Raw genomic sequence first — 19,159 nt, 5'->3', positions numbered from 1 at the left:
TGTGAGCAACAATGCTAAAGTTAGGGATGGAAACTTAAGCCTTGAGGCCACCCGGTTGTAGCGATTATTGCCTAATCTGTTACACTGTGGCGAAACGGTTAGGCACATCGTTGCGCCCAGCCTCACGTTGTTTCAGCAGGTTCAGACATGGTTGCATTAGCTCGCCCCACGGAGACAGGGAGACTTGTTATTATAGGTTGAATCGTATGTATTTAGATGAGGTGAAGCCCGTATAACTCATGTAACAATCTTGCACCAATTAATTGAATACGAGGATCCACGAGCTCTCTATAGCGCTATATGCTCCCCCCTTAGTCTGTGTATTAATTAGGTCCCATTTCCCGCTGCTACTGACTTACCTATTTTATTTCCAGTTCCAACACGCGGAGCATCTATTGTCTATTAGCATATGTCTCCCTGCATTTGCCAATCTAACCATTCATCATGCGGTGGACTTCTCTTCTTGCACTCTTATCATCACTAGGGGCGATAGAGGCAGGTCGCCATACCAGTGCGCACACAAACCGGATGCGAAACAAACTTCATCAACGCGCTGTTGATAACGAGCCTCGCGTCGCTAAGCACAAAGCCGTTCCTCACAGTTTCAAAAACTCCAATACTGCCAGTATGTCTGCTTTATTCATATCTTGCCATATTTTCTAATTTCCCCCTCACCTCAGAATTTATCGTAAACGGTTCTGCAATTCCTGATACGGATTTTGATATCGGCGAGTCATATGCTGGACTCCTCCCTGTAGGTGGAGACAGTAATGGAGAGTTATATTTCTGGTTCTTTCCAACGTCCGACGTCGATACGCCGAAGGAGATAATCATTTGGCTGAATGGAGGGGTAAGCGTACTTTTTAAGTCAAATCACGTCGTCATTGTTGACACAAGAACAGCCCGGCTGCTCCTCCCTGCAGGGTCTATTGAAAGAAAATGGCCCCTTTCTCTGGCCGACGGGGACGTACAAACCTATTCGTAACCCCTGGAGCTGGCACCATCTCACCAACGTCGTCTACATCGACCAGCCTATTGGCACAGGCTTCTCACGCGGCAACATTACCGCCACAAGTGAGAAGGATATCGCCGTGCAGTTCATGGGATTCTGGAAGAACTTTGTGGATACTTTTGGCCTACATGGCTACAAAGTATACCTGGCTGGTGAATCGTATGCGTAAGTGCACACCCCGTAGATTTCGACGTCCCTGGAAGTGTACGGTGGATTGCTAACACGACATAGAGGACTGTACTGCCCATACATAGGCAGTGCCATGCTCGACGCTGCTGACACCAAGTACTTTGACATGGATGGCATGCTCATTTACGACCCCGTCATCTCAGATTCATCCACGCAACATGTGCCGGTCAACAACTTTGTCAATTATTGGTCGAATGTCATGACTTTCAACGATACATTCAGAGTGACACTTGCAAATGCGTCCAAAACTTGCGGTTTTGACGACTTTGTTGACAAGTACTTGACCTTCCCACCGCCTGGCCGACAGCCAGATGTGAAAGATATGCCTGGAATCAATGAGGACGGAGACGATGTACGCGACGAGTGTGCACTTTTCAACTTGGTATTCAGTGCAACAATGGCTTTGAACCCGGGATTTAATGTCTATCAAATCACGCAGACATTGCCGGTTCCGGATGATGTTCTTGGATTGCCTTGGACAGGTTTCTATGTTGCTGAGGGAAGACAGATCTATTTTAATCGCACAGACGTCAAGCGTGCGATCAACGCCCCACTGAACTCTGACTGGTCTGTCTGTTCAAAGGGTGATGTGTTCGTTGAAGGTTATGACGATTCGGACCCATCTATAGTGCGTGCTATCCCGCATGTCATCGACGGAACTCATAACGTCCAAATTTCCCACGGAAGCATGGATTTCATACTCGTATCAAATACAACACTACTGGCCATCCAGAACACAACATGGGGAGGAAAGCTTGGGTTCCAGTCTATGCCAGAGAGCCCACTCTTCGTACCTCAGCACCCGGATCCCAAGTTGGAGGGCTCTAGCGGCAGCGGCGTTCTTGGCACCTTCCACACTGAAAGAGGGCTAACGTGGTCTGTCGTGAACCAAGCTGGCCACATGGTTCCCGCGTACCAGGCTGCAGTAGCCTATCGCCAAGTCCAGTTCATGCTGAGAAGGATAAAGAGTCTTGGCAGCACACAGCCATTCCCCCAATACCCGGATGAGCCGCAACCAGACGCTAAGGGCCTCGGCCAAGGAACAGGGCCGCTATAGATACAGGACTAGGTCACAATAGCCTTTAGAGTAGAGACAAAGTAGAACAGGCCGAAACGATACGGGGCCAAGATATGGCAGGGAAGATTTCTCAAAGTGCTGGATTTTGCTCAAAACTGCCTGCTATCTCTGACTCCATAGCGTGACGGTCGGGCTGGGCCCAAGGTAAAAACCTGGTCGTGCGGGTTTATTTTGGCAGAAAAAATAGTCACATAGGCTTGAACAGAATGCTTGTCACGTCTGGAAATGTGCTCAAGGGTATGATAGCTGAGGTAGCTACTATATAAAAAAGTCCAATGAACGTGTCCTATATACTTGCGTTGGGGCTGGATCGCTTGGATCACTTCGTGAGCTTCGTGATCCGGGTCACTTGGATCGCTTTGTGAGCCTCGCGATCCACAGTGAAAGCGTAACAGCTGCTGTGTATACCCTTTAGGTACTGTGCTCTGAGAAACTCTGGTCTTATTCTAAGTGGGAGCAGTGTGCATCCTATTAATTAATTTATATTGTGGCTGGAATCCGTGCGTACGGGTGAGTTGGCAAAGAGGTTAAGTTCTGAAAAGAGGAAGGCGGCGGATGATAACCGGGTGGAGACTGAATGTCTTCTCATAAATCTCATTTTTTTACGCGTTGTGGACGACTCCTGCAACAGCAGAAGGCTCATGTCGGGCAGGGGGTTTCATATGGCCTGTCCTGTAGGGTCGGACTGGACCTCAGGTGGCGTTACCAGGAGTAGGAGACGACCGTATCGGACCTGTTCTCGCGCATCCTCATATATCCCGCATCTGGCTCAATCTGCTCTGTACAGTTCAAACTTGTGCTTCTGGCCACCCTCTATATTAGTATCAAGACACGACTATAGACTGACGAGAACGCTTGAAGATGTAGCGCCTAACGAACAATGCTGAAACCCTCCCAGCGAGCCGAAGACAATGCAAGACGGGGCAACTAAGTATAGGAGGGATGTGTGATAGGATACTAAGAATGGTCTTGCAAAAAAGCGAACCGGACCAACAGCAAGCGAAACCATTCCTTCTTGCCACGCCAAGCTACCTATCGATTCTCTCACAGCTGCTTGAGGCTTGGTCAGATCCGCCAGCTCAACCAACAGTATGTCGCCGACCTTTGTTAGTCATTTCAGAAATGGGGCCTTGGGTCGAAATGTAGAAGAGAATTAGTTGTCGGTTTCGCAACCAATACGGAATATGCAGAATCACCTAGAATCTGGACGTCAGCCGGGCGGTTCAATGGATATAGCACAAGGAGAAGTGTCATAATTCGACAATTGGCTTAGGGTTGGCGACGAGAAGCTCGAGGTCATGGCGAGGCAGCATCGAATAGCTGCACTCCAGAATTATGTTACGCGAATAGGTTGCCCAAAGAGTGAAATTTGGTGGATCTGGAAGATTTATGATGGAGGTAAGCGGGAGGAACAGGATCACCTGAAAATGAACGTTTGAGGTCGTCCGAAATTATGATAAACTAGCAGATGCCCTTCTACAGACCCTAAGAATTCAGCTGCGTATGAACAGGCGCAATCTCTTGCTGCCAGACAGCCATCGTCAAATCTGGATGCAGCTCGTTTTGCTAGATATGTCACAAGTCAAAAGAACTCTCGCCAGTGTTCTTTAAAAAAAATCACTTTCAACTAAGGAAAGGAGGTAATTATGTCTATTAGATGAATCTGGCTGTGATCCCTACAGAAGCCCAATCGTCTGTCCCGATAACCGCCTGTTTACGTGCCTGCTAAACAGCCCTCAACTTGAATTCCACTCAACCTTGATAGGTTCATGGCCCCGAGAGAATTTCACGCCGTTGAACCACAGCTCAAACCGCAGGTCGGCCGGGGCCACGATTACACGAACATCAAAGACGCACTTGTAGTACTTGTACCCCTGGCGAAAGCAGCCTCCACGCTTCTTCATAAGAACAAGCTCGTCCGGTTTAAGGCCAGTGAGGTTGCTCTCGACACGGCAGAGCCGTTTAGAGCCAGCTATTGATACCCGTCAACCAGACCATTCTTTCCATTGGGGAAGGGGAGTGCGGGTGTATGGTTGGCAAGACTTAGAGAACCTACCTTTTAGCAGACTTCGAGGGAGAAATTTGATCTCGTTCCTCGAGGTAACAACTTGCGTATTGAATGATGCCGCCGTTTGGCCAGGGCTTAAACGTCTGATAAACTGCTTCGTTAGAGGCGCAATCGGATCGATCTTGTCTCCCTGGTAGATGGGTCAATGAATGTGCACAAAGAGTGATCGGGTTATCATTTGAAATCCATACCTTGCGGATAATCCATTCTATTTGGTTGACAGCCCATGTTTGATTCGGGTCAAACTGATCCTGTTCCAGTTGTTCGCCGATGTGACGATCAGGGCTATATGGCTCTCGGACCACAACACCGTAGCTTGCTCTTGCGATGTATGTGGCAAGCACTGGCATATTTCCAGTCTCCATCTTCTGCTTATGGTCTTCAAGGAGACCCCTGACGACGGTAGTTTGTGGGTTCCGGTTCGCAATGACTGTGACTTGCCGGGCGTTTGGGTGAGTGAATTGGGAAAAGTACTCCCTGATCCGTCGCTGTACATATTTAGAGCTGCCTAGTCCACCGGATAGGACCATGTGCGTCTGTAACCTGTATTAGTGTGAAGCCATCTTTGCATTTGTCACAATCATACCACTTGCTCACTACGTCCGTTCTGTACCATCCAGTCGAGCTGCTCTCGTATCTTGGTCATGATGTGCTCGACATGAGGGTCGAAAAGTCTTTGAATTTCGTTGCTACCCAAAGTTAGCTATGCCGTCCCTGGCCTGGATATGCTTGTGGAGGCTCACTTGTCAAATATCATGCACCCTCCTTCAGCTCGGAGGCCACCGTGCCTAAAGTCACTTGAGACTCTCGGCATTTCGATTCTGTGAACTTGCGCAATGGCCGCAGGGTCGCCGAAAAGGTGTTTGATAGCTTTGAAGCGGTCACTCTTCATCATTTTCTCTGCGAGGCCGTCCGCGATATTAAATGGTACGTCAGGGTTCTCAGCCAGACGCTGCTCGACGAGATTCCCGAAAGCAGAGTCTATGAGAGTCGAGCCGATTCCGATACCACTGACCTCGGCGATTTGTGACATCTGAGGGATACCATTGTCAACCTTGGTAACCTGAACCAAGGAAAAGTCTGTTGTGCCGCCGCCAGCATCGATGGTGAGGAATACATCCCCAGTACGAAAGTTGACCACGCCGCTCTTGAGAGTGTCGACTGCGGCGGCCTCGGCCTCTGTGAGATCAATCTGTGCCAAGTGATGAGGCCCTTCGGTACCGAAGCCAGCTGATCTGATGGTGGCTTTAAAGGTATTGCTCACGTCCAAGCCTCTCCAGGTTGTGGGGACACTGAAAAGAAAGGAGACGGACGAGCTGGCCCAGTTTGTTGTTCCTGTCATCTCCTCATAGGTTCTCTTGATGTGGCGGTAAATCTCCCTGAGGTAGTCTGTAGCGCATCTTGATGCTTCTGCAGTGGTTGCAATTGTCGTCAAGCCTGCTTTTCTCGCCTCATCACAAGTGTCTTGATCAAGAAACATCTTGAAGAGACGGTGTTCTCTCTTGCCATGCGGCAAAGGGTCATCATACACAGCAGAGAAGAATCCCCAGGAAGACACGGTGTTGTCATGGTTGTAGACGAGGCGGCTGGGAACTTTGGTCTCGCCAGTGTTGTTGTTCCCAGGCCAGTTGTTAAAGATGTGTATTGTTCCATTCGAGAACAAAAGACCAACACCTAACAACTAGTTAGCCATCCGCAACAGGCCCAAACATCGTAATGATATGGTCTCGTACCCGTGAAGGTGGTGCCGAGATCAATGGCTACCGTGACGTCGGGTTTCTCAGTCATACTGGGCCAACAAGCCGGTTGGGCAACAGACACCAAAGGAACACTGACGGACTACGGATATTGGCAAGAAAATGCGGAGGTAAAATTGCGAGAACAAGTAATTTTGTGGACAGCCTACAGAATGGCTAAATGAAGAAGAGTGGAATGTGGCCCGTTAGCTGGGACCCTGGGAGAGCAGACGAATAACTGTCTGACGCCGAATCCTTGAGGAGAAACTTTGATTAAGGCTGCAGCCACATCAAGCCAAACCATTCCTATTGTCAGCTCGGTTGGGTGAAAACAGCCTTGCCAAGGGGCCAGAGCATTTTGAGTCAGGTGGGAAGCTTGTGCAGCCAGCCTCAACGGAGCTAAGACAACAGGGATAGAACGGCGGCTGTTGTTGCTTTTGGGACATGGCTGAATGCCCCCCCTGGCCTCCGTACCGCGGTGAGAAGCTCCCGAAGGCAGTTCCCAAAGATTTAGGCACACGGGTTTAAAATGCTATTCCTTCCTCCCGCTGAACGTCCCACTCTGATACTCTTCATCGGCCCGCCACTTCAACAGTTCATCTTTCTTATATTCTGGGGAAAAGAGCTGAGAGGTGCCGAAAATGACCTTCTTTCATTATTTGATAAACCGACAAGGCGGTACTGCTCCTGAACAAGGGGTAAATCCCTCAGAGCTCTCATCAGAGCTCACAAACACGATTTCGACCACCAGTGACGTCTTGGGGCCTTCCCCAGTAGTCACCAGCACAACGGGCTCAGAAACGTTGACCAGCACAACTTTGGCGGCTGGCAATGATCCCGCGGCTCCCCCAACTGCCGTGACAGCTACGACTGACACTGCCTCTCCGGTCGCTACGAATGATTCTAACAAACAAACCGACGGACTTGGGGCCGGCGTGGTTGCCGGAGTAGCCATTGGCTGCTTGGCCGGCGGGTTGCTTATCGGGATCACCCTTGGATGGTTCCTTCGCCGCGCTATGCGCCGTTCGAAGCATCGCAAAAGAGGCCATGGGGGCGAAGAGAGAGCCAAGATTCTGAGCCAACCAAAAGATGACGTCCCGGTAGCCTTGGAGCCCTTGGGCAAGAAGATGAAGCTGGAGAATGTTATCCTACAGCCGGCGCCTGACCAAACCATTCTTTCCGACTTGGGGCGTCTGGAAGACATCATCAGGCAGCACGTCGAGGCTGTGTATCACTCTGGTCCGGTGGATGTCAAGGTGGTGAAATTGGCTCACGCCCTCACCGCTTTGGGTATCAGCAATTCCTCTTCGGGTTTCGATGCTGAGACTGTGGCTGGCTGGTGCCTCCAGCCCGGCACCCGCCGCGGGGCTCTCCAGCATGTCATCTCATATGTCCTGTTCAGAAGCATCGACTGGAACTCTCCGGGACCCCTCACATTGCTTCCGAAACCGGCAGTTGGCTTTCTCAATTCCATTCGCCCAGTCGGAGAGTACCGAGATAACTTTGACGGTAAGCATAAAACCATGTCTCTGAATCAAGCCACTAATGCATCTTCCTAGTCATGTCGTTTGCCTGGACTCGATGGCGCACCCTGTCAGCATTGTTCCTACATCCCGACCCCCACGAAAGGACACCGCTCGAGCTGTCAGAGCCTGATGTTCAAGACCAGGCTGAAGCCGTGGCGAAAGCCTTGGATTCCGTCCTCCACTTTTTCGTGGCGCCTGATCAAGAGAGCCGGCGCAAACAGCTCGACCACCTTCATGTGATGATTATTGACGCAGCCAAGCTCGGTTATGTCTTGTTTTCACACACTAGTGACTGGAGGTTTATTTACAAGGATGAGTCTGGAAAGGGAGGCGCTGTTGTGTGCGTTGGTTTGGAGAAGCTGAGTGGTCGGGATGGACGTCGGCTCGGCTCACCGCAGAGAATTGCCGAGCCTCGTCTGCTTTCTTGAGACTTTTGTCTTTTCTTTTCTCTTTTTCGGTCTCGCCCTTGCTTAAAGTGGCTTATGAGGTGGTAATTAGTTATGTACTCTGAGCCTTTCAATAATACAGATCACCAGGGCCTTGGTACTTGGGTATACACCTTGTCAGCCTTAACTGGAGCCGGGCCACATGAACAGGGAAAAGCCACCAATCTAGACCCAACGTGATTCAGCCTCAGGCGGTTCGATCGAAAGTGACTTAGCTTGGCAGGCTTGCTACATGTCAGATGCAAATGCAGGTGGTGGGAAAAGTCGGACAGAATGCACACTCCGTTCCTGCGGGTTTAGTATGACAAACGTACCATGCCCAATGGCTAGAAACCTCAGACTCATCGGCGTTGCTCTTTCCTTTTTGTCCGTCCCAGAAAAGCGACATAGGATCTACCATCGCCCTTGATATCGCCCACCTTACTCACTTCTCGTGCCTACGGACCAGTACACTACCATCGAGATGGCAGAGCTCGTCCCCGCCGGAGTTCTCGGTACTATTACATACCATATTATCACTCTCGCCATCGAAACTGGCCAGGCCAACGATGAAGTTCGTCGCAGCCTTGAGTTGGTCCGCACCTGTGATCGAGACCTCCAGCACCTGATCAGTTTGCGCGATGAGCATCTGGATATCTTAGAACGGAAACCGATCGAACTTGAACGTATCAACTTGATCATCGAGGATGCCCACAAAGGACTCCTTGAGGTGGGAAGGATCGTCGAAAAGTGCAGGCCAGAGGCAAACAGGGGCAAGCTACCGTTTGCTCGCCGAGGGCGATGGGTTTTGTTCGACTCAAAGCAGTTCAACAGCCAGGTCCCAGTTATCAACGGCCATCATCAAGCAGTACTGGCCGAGATCACCTTTCTCCGGCAGATTGCCCTTCATATCCCGACTCCGGTGCAGAATCAAGTCATCGACACAGACACCAATAAGTCGGTCCAGAAAAAGCGAGTTGGTATCGACAACGTCAACCTCCTGGGCAGTCTCATGGGAAGAAAACCAGGTATTTCCCCTTCCATCATCTATTATTCTATGCCCGGGCTAACATTTATAATGTCCATCAGCCGCGAGACATTCGATGCCACCACCGGAGGCCTCTCCAGCCAACTCTACTGTCGATCCTCATAATTCACAATCAACTCCGCCTTCTTTACCACCTAAGCCTCCTTCTTACCAAGACCCTAATTTCGTTGCTACATCTTTCGCAAAACATATCAGCATCGCCGACATCCAGGCAAGCAGAGGGAGCGCGAGTACGATCAACGAGCCTTTACCGCCGACTTTCTATACACAGCCACCAGGCTTCAGTGCAGTGCCGCCCCAGTTTGTGCAGGAACAGCTTTCTACAGGGACGACACCGGCGCAGTACAGGTCGCCCTCGCCGTTCTCATTTTCTGAGCCGCAGTCTCAGTATCGAGGGAGCACTGCCTACCCCTCAACTATTCCCAGTCAGCCTACTCTAGCCCCCTCATATCACTCAACGCAGACCCAATGGAGCAACGAACAAACCTACCAGCGAGGGAACACGACGGAACATGCCGGGGGAGGAGAAAGGCGAGGAGGCGCTAGGCAGGCGGGGGGCTTCACCGATCTCAGCTGGGAGTCGCAGCCTGCGAGCGAGGCAAACACTACAAGGGAGGCGCCGCGTTCAAACTTGGATGGACGGAACGTCAGTGCTCAAGCCACGCCTACGGCTTCTTTTCAGAATTGGGATAATTGGAATCGTTATTGAATCAAGAACGAATCATGCGCCGGAACTCGAAGTAGCGATGTGTCTGAGCACAAACATGATTTGTGAGAACCAAATTTTGTGTGACCCTACAGACAAGCTGCAGGCGGCTGAAATAACCTGTCATTTTCTGTGTAAATATCACATAACCGGGGCAAGCGCCACAAACGCCATGTCTTGGCAATCAGGCTCCGAACGTCTTCAAGACCTTGACCTGAATATTGAGTGGCCAAGACGGTCTTGGCAATCAGGCTCTGGCTCCTCGCTCGTTACTCTGCTTGAGACCTTATGCCCCTTTTCGTGCGGAATTTACCGCAGATCATTCAGGTCTGAGCGAGGCTTGAATCAGGCTGACTTTGTGCACTGCTTGTTCGCCGGGCGACAGTGGTACTCCCTCGGCCGACGGCAACTAATTAGCATCCGAGTAGCATCAGGCTTCTCAGGTGGTTCACTATGGCTTACTCATATCAGACAGACTCTTTGCTCCCAGGGGCACTGGTAGACCGGGATACTGGACCTTGAGACATATTGGAATCTATCGGTAACGCTCTAGGCGGCGCTGCAAGAGCGGCAACAAGCTGGGTCACGGGGTAACAAGTATGGTAACAAGAAGGGTTTGTTTTTTCCATGTGTTTATCTAGCCCTTGCAAATTCCCTTGATGATTTTAGTTGCTCTTCTTTCCACGAGCCAAAAACTCCCGAATCACATTCTCAGTAATCTGCGCAACATCATTCTGATACCCATCCCATGCCAACGAGTTGTTCCAGTTGATGCTGCCCACGCTAAAGACAGAGCCGCCTCCGTTGGTCTCGTAGTACACCATGTCGCTCCTGACAAGAGGGGAGGTAGATCCAAGAGTGCCAATCATGGGGAAGATGAGCTCTTCGTTGAAAAGCATGAAGTGGTCGTCGTGACGCTCGCTTCGTGCAAGCAGGATGGCATTCTCGGGACTTCCGATTGCAAAGTCCAAGCGGTCAAGCTCATCACCGCTGGCACCTCCAGCCAGTCCCTTGGTACCCAGAAGCTTCTTTGACTCTTCGTTGAGTCCCTTCCAGAGCCAGGCAAGAGAGGGGTTGTTCAGAGCCTCTTCGGTGGGGATGAAGGGTCGTCCGGGACCCTTGCCGGAAGCGCAACTTCCAATACCCCAGAGTTCATTGGGAGAACGGCCAAGAGATCTCCAGAGACCTCCAAGCTCTCCGTTGAGAGCATGGTGACGCTCACCGGCAGGATTCTGATGAGTTCGGGCTCCGACATCAGCTCGACGGACTTCCATTCGATGTGGGCGCTTCGGGTCGGTCACGGATTTCCACTATAAAGACATCAAGTCAGTTGAAAATTACACCGGGTTGGTCTGCCTCCTTGTGAATACTTACGTAGAAACCATTTCCACCCGCATAGATAAGAGAACCACCATTCTGGACGTGGCCCTCGTAAGCGTCAAGGGCTTCAAAGGAAGGATACTCTGGATGAGAACCGGAAATGACTACGTCGTACTGAGCCAGTGCAGCACGACCTCGGAGATGAAGATCATGATCCGTGAGAATATCATATCCATCACCAAAGAGCTTCTCCAAGAAACCGACCATCAGAAGATCGGCAGAGAACTCTCGGGGTCGCTGGAAGCCCCAGTGGATATAATCTGGGCGGACGTTGAGAATGGGACGCTTCGTCGTACTATACACAACACCGGAGCCGTCACTGTGTATGTCATAGATGGAGAGGCCAAGATCATGGCGTCTGACCATCTTGTGGTAGTTATCTGACGTTACGAGTTGGATACCCTCTGGGAACGAGATGCGGGTGGGCTTGCTCTCGTCATACATGTGTTCATTGGCATACGCGAGGTAGGTAAAGGTAGAAAAGACAAAGGCAATCTTAGCTTGTGGGCGAACCTCCTTGGGCCGGACGAAAAAGACGATGGCATCTTTCAAGTCTGACTCGGTGTCTTCTACTTCAATAGCATAGGCGCCAGAGCGAAGATCAGATGGGACAGTGAACTGGAAATCGGTATCCCAAGCAGCGTCATCCAGATCGTCTTCATGGAAGTGAATCGCACCAAAGCCATACCTTGCCTCTTTCCAACCAATGCCGATGAGCTTATGGTCGTAGTCATGACCACGGACAGCGCGTGTGGGAGCGTTAACAAGGATACCGCTGAGTCCAGATCCAGAGACGTCGAAGATCTCATCAGTATCGATGCCCACAGAGAAGTCATACTTGGCGATGTCCCATGACTTCTTTCCCAGGGCACGGAAGGTAGGAGAGTCAATTCTTCCGTTGAAGAAGTGAACTGGGAACTCAGACGGCGATAGGGGGTTGGCCGCCAAGGTTGCGGCAAAGTAAAGGGGGCTTCCAGAGTCTAGTTGTGCAGCATCCCCCAGGGCCGTGTGGATAGTAGTTGGGCCTGGAGCAATCTCGTTTCCGGCTTTGAGGTGAGATATCTCCAGCTGGAGCTCCTTACCCCGGATGGTGAGATGGACGTGGAACCAACGCTCACGACGAGCAGCAGATGCGATCTTCTTGGTCTCAACAGCCTTTCCCGTACCAATCCAGAGAACGAGGTTGTCTTCTTTGTCTAGAAGCACGCAGATGCCTGCCTTTTTCGTTGTGTCGAGGTTGGAGAGGATGGCTTGAGGATGAGGCCCGTGTAACATCCAGGGCTGAGCGTAGAACTCAATCTGAACAGCCTCGGACTTATCCAGGAGCGGCTCTCTTGTCCAGGCTTCGACTAGGCCATAGGATCCCGGGTGCGACGCCTGAAAACGACCTTTGAGCTCTCCCTTGGGGCCATGCTCCACAACTTCTTTGGCAGGTGCGGGAGCATGGGGTACGTCAAGGCCTTGCAGGAGACGGACCAGCTGATACTTGAGCTTTGGGCTTGTTGAAGATATCTACTCGTATGATTAGGATGTGCCTCCTTGTATGGACATGTACTGAGGGTGGCTTACCTTGACGTTGGCAACATCGCCAGGAGATACAACCCAAGGGTCGACATACCCGGTGATTTCCTCCTCATTGTGACGAAGGACTGGACGAACAGGGTATTGTGCAGCAACCATTTTGGGAGTTTAATTCAGATAGGTAAAAATATGGTCAAAGCTTTTTATCAACAGGGACTGTAGGGGAGAACAAGGGTGTTGTTATGCTTGAGTCGTTCGTTCTGGGGTGCACCATGGCTGCAAGAGTCTGCCCCTTGCCTCCTTATAGTGGCAGGATAACGCTACTCGAAACAGGAAACCCGAAACAGACTCCAACTAAAGGCCGGCTTATTTCCTCAAGGAGTAATCACGTCGGATGTCTTTGGATTGAGGGGTCGAGCATGCGATAAGGATTGAGGAGAAGTCAATAGTTGGGCTTGGCGAGATGGATTGCATATGTAGAGGGGATATTGGTTTCCGGGCTCATTGGCTCGAGTAGGAAATAACTCTCCATCAACTTCCCTTTCTGTAGAGATTGCCATTCCTCCTGCCAAGAGTCTGACTACCGTTGGCGTGAGGAGATGGTTGGGCATGATCGCCCAATGGCTTATCCAACGTATCAGAAGCCGCCTGTTTACGCTCCTTAGATCCATGCTAAGCCCGCCTCCGCCCCCGCACTCATACCGGACAACAGGGAGAGTCTGGGGAGGCTAGGTTGGTCCACTGTCCAGCATAACCTGGGGTTCCGGTGTTCCGCGAGGGGGTCGTGCCCACTAGCCTCTGTCCATGCCCACTAACCTCGCGCTCAATTACCAGTCTGTTATCTGGAGGTGAGAGACTTGACGTCAAGGAAGGTCTCCCAGGCGCGGAGAACGGCCCCGAAGCTTTCATAATCACACGTTGCCAAGTGACTTCTCCTTGATTCAAGGAAGAGACTAGGAAGAATTGATCCGTGTCTCAACTCCTCGAAAGAGGTATAAAGAAGACCCCATCCGTCTGCATGACACTGAGGCCACAACACATACTTGCCCCATACGCAATCTTCTCCTCGCTTTCGGTCACCTTGTTTCAGTGTTTACAATGTCCCCTCAGAACCAGGCTCCTGCCAACATGCAGGACGAGATAGAGGCAATCCCCGGAACGGTCCACCTTGTGGATTCGCAGGGAAAACTGGATTCTCAGCACGCGCATGGAGCCGAGAAGGACATTGTCCTTGTGCCAGCGCCATCGTCCCACCCTGACGATCCTTTGAACTGGTCCCCACGACGCAAATATCTCTCTGCCTTTTGCATGGCAGCGTAAGTGAGGCCTACTCGTTGCTTTGGCAGTAACTAAATCTGCGATTAGCTACGTGCTTATCATTGGTATCTGCTCTTCCGCCTTGTACTCCACGCTGGGCCCCTTGTCGAAAGCGACCGGGCTCACTTACAACGATCTCAACTCCGGAACCGGTTACATGGTACGGCACCCGATCCAAGTCCAGTTTCTTATCTTGCCACACCCTTCCCATACAGTGGAGACTCGTGTCATCTTTTATCTGATAATCTCGCAGTTCTTATTCTTTGGGTGGGGATGCATTATTTGGCAGGCTGTCGCCATCCAGTACGGGAAAAAGCCAGTGTACCTTTTGACCACGGCGGGAACATTGGTAATATATCTTCTCTCATTGGGCTCTCTTCTCTAACCGTAGCAGGGTGTCATGGTCTGGCAGCCTTATGTCCGCTCCAACGGAGAGTGGATCGCAACCAAGATCTTGCAGGGGATCTTCGGAGCACCGATCGAGTCACTGGCTGAGATTACAGTCTCAGATGTGGTACGAATAACCTCAGTTATCCGATGTCTTGTAGCTCATGCTGATCAAGTCGTGGCAGTTCTTTACACATGAACGAGGCAAGTTTATTGCACTCTACGCTCTTGCTCTTGGCTATAGCAATGGTATTGCACCACTCATTATGGGATTTATTAATGATGGCCAAGGTTACAAGTGGGTGTTTGTAAGTGATCTCAGAACAAACAGGACGCGAGGTTGGATGTCTAATAAGCCCTGATAGTACTGGTGTGCCATCTTCTGCGCGATCCTACTCGTCATCATCTTCTTTTTCATGGAGGAGACGAAATTCGACCGCGCCAAGTACATGGGCAGCCACCGCATCGAAGGCCAGCCCCTGCCAAGCGCCAACCAAGTCCAGGCTGAGCTAGATAGTAAAGATGGCGCAGATGGCAAGCAGGATGGCGATCAGGAAGCAGCCCGTACCACCACCACGCTCTCGCACGTCGAAGGCCCGCGCAATGGCCTGGACGAGCAGTTCAAGAAGAAGTCCCGACTGGCGAGGCTGAAGCCTATCGAGCGCGAGAACTTGCGTGGCAAGAACCAACTTATCAAGCTGATCATTCGCCCCATCCTGCTCCTGTTGTTCCCCATCATTTCCTACTCCGGTTTCATCTATGGCAGCAACATTATCTGGCTGTCGGTTTTGAATGCAACAGAATCCATGGTTCTGTCTAACGAGCCATACAACATGTCAACTTCCACCGTTGGACTGACCTTTATCGCCCCCTTGATTGGCACCACCCTCGCGTGAGTTGATCGGCCCGTCTTTGTGATCAGACAGAAATCTAATGTCCGGTTAGATGTGTGTATACCGGCATCTTCGGAGATCGCTTCATCGTCAAGATGGCCCGCCGCAACAATGGGTTCATGGAGGCTGAGCATCGACTTTGGCTCTTCCTCCCTTCACTTGTGCTCATTCCGTTCGGCTGCATCTTATTCGGTGTTGGAGCGCACTTCGAAGCGCACTGGTTCGCCATCGTCTTTGCCATGGGAGTCATCTCATTTACCACGACGGCTGGATCCCAAATCTCGATCGCATACTGCATCGATTGCTATCGCGACCTGGCGAGCGAGGCTTTGGCGACGGCCATCATCATCCGAAACACGATGGCTTTCGGTATTGGATATGCGTAAGCGAAAGGATCAATCAAGCCAAAGCGATATGATGTCACTGACCGAAGTCCCAGCGTTACCCCTTGGGTTGTCAATCTCGGTTATCAAAACGCCTTCATTCTTGGGGCTTTCGCAGGGCTTGCGCACAACTTGACCATTTTCCCCGTCATGAAATGGGGACGCGCCCTGAGAGAGCGAAGTGCCGAAAAGTATTGGAAGACGGTCAAGGAAGGATCCGATCTAGACCTCAACCATTAGAGATACGACTCCTGTGATCGATCTGTTTATGTGGAAGTGAGTGATTCGAGGTGTTGTCTAGGTTAGCTGTGGCTGAATCTGTGGCTGGAGATGTGGCTTGTGCCGAGGAATGAGGGAAATGTTGCGCAAACTTCCTGATTCGGTAGTATCTTCAGCGGCCAATCACAAGTGAGGCGCGTATTAACAAGACGCGCCACGATGACCACATGGCTTGGCTTTGCAATCTTACAGGACAACTCAGTTGCCAGGGCGAGAATAGGGGAGGATTATTATTAGGTCAGATCAGGTCAGATTGAGGAGGCAGCCAGTCACCCAGGGCTTAGGATCATGCCTGTGCTGGCTCCTTGCAGTTGGCTGGTTTCGAGTTGACGATACTACCACTTTGGGTAACACGAGAAGCAATGTCTCAATATGGAACTGCCGTCATCAAGAAATTCTCTGATTGGCCACCACGTCAGCCTCAGTCTCCTAGCACATGCAAAGATGCGACAAGCCATGCTTCGACTGCCATCCATAGCCAGGCTGTGACAAGCCATTATCTGCCGAGAGGCGCCTTACCGTAACGAGGTGGTGGCTGTGTCACATCATGATTGGATGAGCAGTGGACCTAGGATGACATAATCTGACCGCGTCCCCCTTTTCCCTTTTCAGCCACGTCGCGGTCAACACATGCTTTTTGAAAAGACGGTATAACCATCCGAGCTCAAAACTGCACCTCGGAGGTTTCTGTCCCCATTTTTCACCACTCAGCTTCCTGAAGTAACTGCACTGCTACATCATGGGTGAGGCATTGGAAACTCAGACGGCTCCTGTCGGTAGCAGCGAGGCCGAGGAATGGTGTATGTTGCCTATGACTGCCCTTGACCCCTATTTTTATGCTGATGTTGGATATAGATCTTCCTGATAAGATGCTTGCCAGTTCGTGCTAAAATTTCTCTGTTGCCGAGTCAACGCTGACCATTTTGGGTGCAGGACACCCTGGCAAGCCTCACATTGCTGGTGAGTGATGAGCAGGCATTTGATTTTATGAGCCTGGCTGACTTGTCTTAGGCCTTGATGAGTATCGTCAGATGCACCAGCTATCCATCCAGGATCCTGATACCTTTTGGGGACAACAGGCTCGGGAGCTGCTGGCCTGGGAGACTGATTTCCACACCGTCCAGCATGGATCCTTGCCCGAGGGCAACGTTGGCTGGTTCCTTGGAGGCAAGCTCAACGCTTCCTTCAACTGCGTGGATCGTCATGCCCTCAAAGACCCCAAGAAGGTTGCCATCATTCATGAAACTGATGATGGACATGGCGGGCACTCGGTGACTTATGGAGAGTTGCTGAAGCAGGTGAGCAAGGTCTCTTGGGTTCTCAAGGACCTGGGTGTGCGAAAGGGCGACACTGTCGCTATCTACATGCCCATGGTCCCTGAGGCGCTGGTTGCCATCCTTGCTTGTGCCCGCATTGGCGCTGTTCACTCCGTCGTCTTCGCTGGCTTCTCTGCCGGGTCTCTTCGAGATCGTATCACCGACGCCAAGAGCAAGGTGGTCATCACTGCTGACGAAAGTCAGCGAGGCGGCAAGACTATCGGTATCAAGAAGATTGTCGACGAGGCTCTGAGCCCCCTCGAGGGTGTCCAGACTTTGGTCTTCAAGCGGACTGGTGCCGAAGTTGGCTGGGTTCCTGGCCGAGACCACTGGTGGCATGAAGAAGTCAAGAAGTGGCCCAGTTATATCCCTCCCGTCTCCATGGATGCAGAGGATCCCCTTTTCCTCCTGTATACATCTGGATCTACGGGTAAGCCAAAGGGTATCCTGCATACTACCGGCGGCTATCTCGTAGGAGCTGCAGCCACTGGCAAGTACGTGTTTGACATTCACGGAGATGACCGTTATTTCTGTGCTGGCGATGTCGGATGGATTACGGGCCACACTTATGTTGTTTATGCCCCTCTGCTCCTGGGCGTGTCCACCGTCGTTTTCGAGGGCACACCCACATATCCTTCCATCAACCGGTACTGGGACATTATCGCCAACCATAAGATTACGCACTTCTACGTTGCGCCCACCGCTCTCCGACTGCTCAAGAGAGCTGGATCGGATCCCGTCAACCACGACACCAGCAGTCTCCGTGTCCTTGGTTCAGTCGGAGAGCCTATCGCCCCTGAGATTTGGAAGTGGTACTTCGATACGATTGGCAAGGGCGAATGCCACGTTGTTGATGTGAGTTGATCCCACTTTCCATGACTGCTTGATCAGCCATCATTCTGGAAAACCACGCTGACCATGGTAGACATACTGGCAAACTGAAACCGGATCTCATGCCGTCACGCCCCTCGCTGGCGTGACGCCTACCAAGCCTGGATCTGCTTGCTTGCCCTTCTTTGGTATTGATACTGTCTTGATCGACCCTGTTTCTGGTGAGGAAATCCACGGAAATGGAGTCGAGGGCGTGCTTGCTTTCAAGTCTTCTTGGCCTAGCATGGCTCGAACAGTGTACGGTGATCACCAAAGATTCCAGGAAACATACCTGGACGTTTACAAGGGATACTATGTGAGTCAACCGAACCCCACCTGTCAGTTCGTCTGCTAATCTTGAAACACAGTTCACTGGTGACGGTGCCAGCCGTGATCAGGATGGCTTTTACTGGATCCGCGGCCGTGTTGACGATGTTATCAACGTTAGTGGTCATCGATTATCCACGGCCGAGATCGAAGCTGCTATGGTTGAGCATCCCGCGGTCGCTGAGTCTGCCGTCGTGGGCATCGCTGACGAGCTCACTGGCCAGTCTGTGGTGGCCTTTGTTTGCCTCAAGGAGGCTTTTAGGGCGAACGAAGACGCCGTTCACCTCGAGCTCAGGCTGCAAGTTAGGAAGAACATTGGTCCCTTTGCAGCGCCTAAGAACATCTTTGTGGTGACTGACCTCCCCAAGACTCGATCTGGAAAGATCATGCGTCGTGTTCTACGCAAGGTGGTCATGGGCGAGCAGGATCAGCTTGGAGATGTGACTACCTTGTCGGATCCCTCCGTTGTTGGAAAGATCATCGATGTTGTGCACAAGGGGGAGTAGAGGCATCGGTAGAATGGGTATTAGACGGCGATTGTTGAACTTGTCAGTGGGCTGGTAGAGTAAAATGGGTTCTCATCGGCTAAAGGGGCAGAAGACTAGTGCTCTGAGTTTAATACACGTTTTGATGTATTATCAAGGACAGGCACATCAAGGTGACAGAATAACCATCAAGAGGTTCTCAATACAGCTTGA

The 19,159-nt window shown here is 51.3% G+C and overlaps 6 protein-coding genes and 1 pseudogene across 7 annotated transcripts, besides 1 other annotated feature; 5 read left to right on the top strand and 2 right to left on the bottom strand.

The window, feature by feature from the left end:
• Window positions 1-444: 444 nt before the first annotated feature.
• Window positions 445-2,258, top strand: NCS57_00006000 (Carboxypeptidase; the record flags this gene model as incomplete). The annotated part of the gene is made up of 4 exons (XM_053050152.1): window positions 445-625; window positions 681-850; window positions 903-1,177; window positions 1,244-2,258. 4 exons carry the CDS (start codon window positions 445-447, stop codon window positions 2,256-2,258), a joined length of 1,641 nt encoding a protein of 546 aa, XP_052918667.1.
• Window positions 2,259-4,015: 1,757 nt separating this feature from the next.
• On the bottom strand, window positions 4,016-6,135 carry NCS57_00005900 (uncharacterized protein; the record flags this gene model as incomplete). Its single annotated transcript, XM_053050151.1, has 6 exons — window positions 4,016-4,251; window positions 4,336-4,477; window positions 4,539-4,883; window positions 4,934-5,036; window positions 5,091-6,021; window positions 6,081-6,135. 6 exons carry the CDS (start codon window positions 6,133-6,135, stop codon window positions 4,016-4,018), a joined length of 1,812 nt encoding a protein of 603 aa, XP_052918666.1.
• A 589-nt stretch (window positions 6,136-6,724) lies between these two features.
• NCS57_00005800 (uncharacterized protein) lies at window positions 6,725-8,037 on the top strand (the record flags this gene model as incomplete). Its single annotated transcript, XM_053050150.1, has 2 exons — window positions 6,725-7,592; window positions 7,643-8,037. 2 exons carry the CDS (start codon window positions 6,725-6,727, stop codon window positions 8,035-8,037), a joined length of 1,263 nt encoding a protein of 420 aa, XP_052918665.1.
• A 481-nt stretch (window positions 8,038-8,518) lies between these two features.
• NCS57_00005700 (uncharacterized protein) lies at window positions 8,519-9,457 on the top strand (the record flags this gene model as incomplete). The annotated part of the gene is made up of 2 exons (XM_053050149.1): window positions 8,519-9,062; window positions 9,294-9,457. 2 exons carry the CDS (start codon window positions 8,519-8,521, stop codon window positions 9,455-9,457), a joined length of 708 nt encoding a protein of 235 aa, XP_052918664.1.
• A 996-nt stretch (window positions 9,458-10,453) lies between these two features.
• Window positions 10,454-12,848, bottom strand: NCS57_00005600 (uncharacterized protein; the record flags this gene model as incomplete). Its single annotated transcript, XM_053050148.1, has 3 exons — window positions 10,454-11,098; window positions 11,163-12,680; window positions 12,738-12,848. The coding sequence occupies 3 exons, from the start codon at window positions 12,846-12,848 to the stop codon at window positions 10,454-10,456; spliced, it is 2,274 nt and encodes a 757-aa protein (XP_052918663.1).
• Window positions 12,849-13,781: 933 nt separating this feature from the next.
• Window positions 13,782-15,909, top strand: NCS57_00005500 (annotated as a pseudogene). Its single transcript has 8 exons — window positions 13,782-14,005; window positions 14,055-14,166; window positions 14,260-14,355; window positions 14,401-14,520; window positions 14,570-14,701; window positions 14,759-15,285; window positions 15,339-15,668; window positions 15,726-15,909.
• Window positions 13,782-15,909: a sequence feature.
• Window positions 15,910-16,687: 778 nt separating this feature from the next.
• On the top strand, window positions 16,688-18,967 carry NCS57_00005400 (Acetyl-coenzyme A synthetase; the record flags this gene model as incomplete). Its single annotated transcript, XM_053050147.1, has 6 exons — window positions 16,688-16,748; window positions 16,804-16,827; window positions 16,882-16,908; window positions 16,960-18,119; window positions 18,190-18,450; window positions 18,503-18,967. 6 exons carry the CDS (start codon window positions 16,688-16,690, stop codon window positions 18,965-18,967), a joined length of 1,998 nt encoding a protein of 665 aa, XP_052918662.1.
• Window positions 18,968-19,159: the final 192 nt, after the last annotated feature.

Source organism: Fusarium keratoplasticum, chromosome 1 (genome assembly GCF_025433545.1).
Source record: "Fusarium keratoplasticum isolate Fu6.1 chromosome 1, whole genome shotgun sequence".
Classification (NCBI taxonomy): domain Eukaryota; kingdom Fungi; phylum Ascomycota; class Sordariomycetes; order Hypocreales; family Nectriaceae; genus Fusarium; species Fusarium keratoplasticum.
Note: the sequence above shows the minus strand (reverse complement) of the source record. Positions and strands in the feature narration are given on the sequence as shown.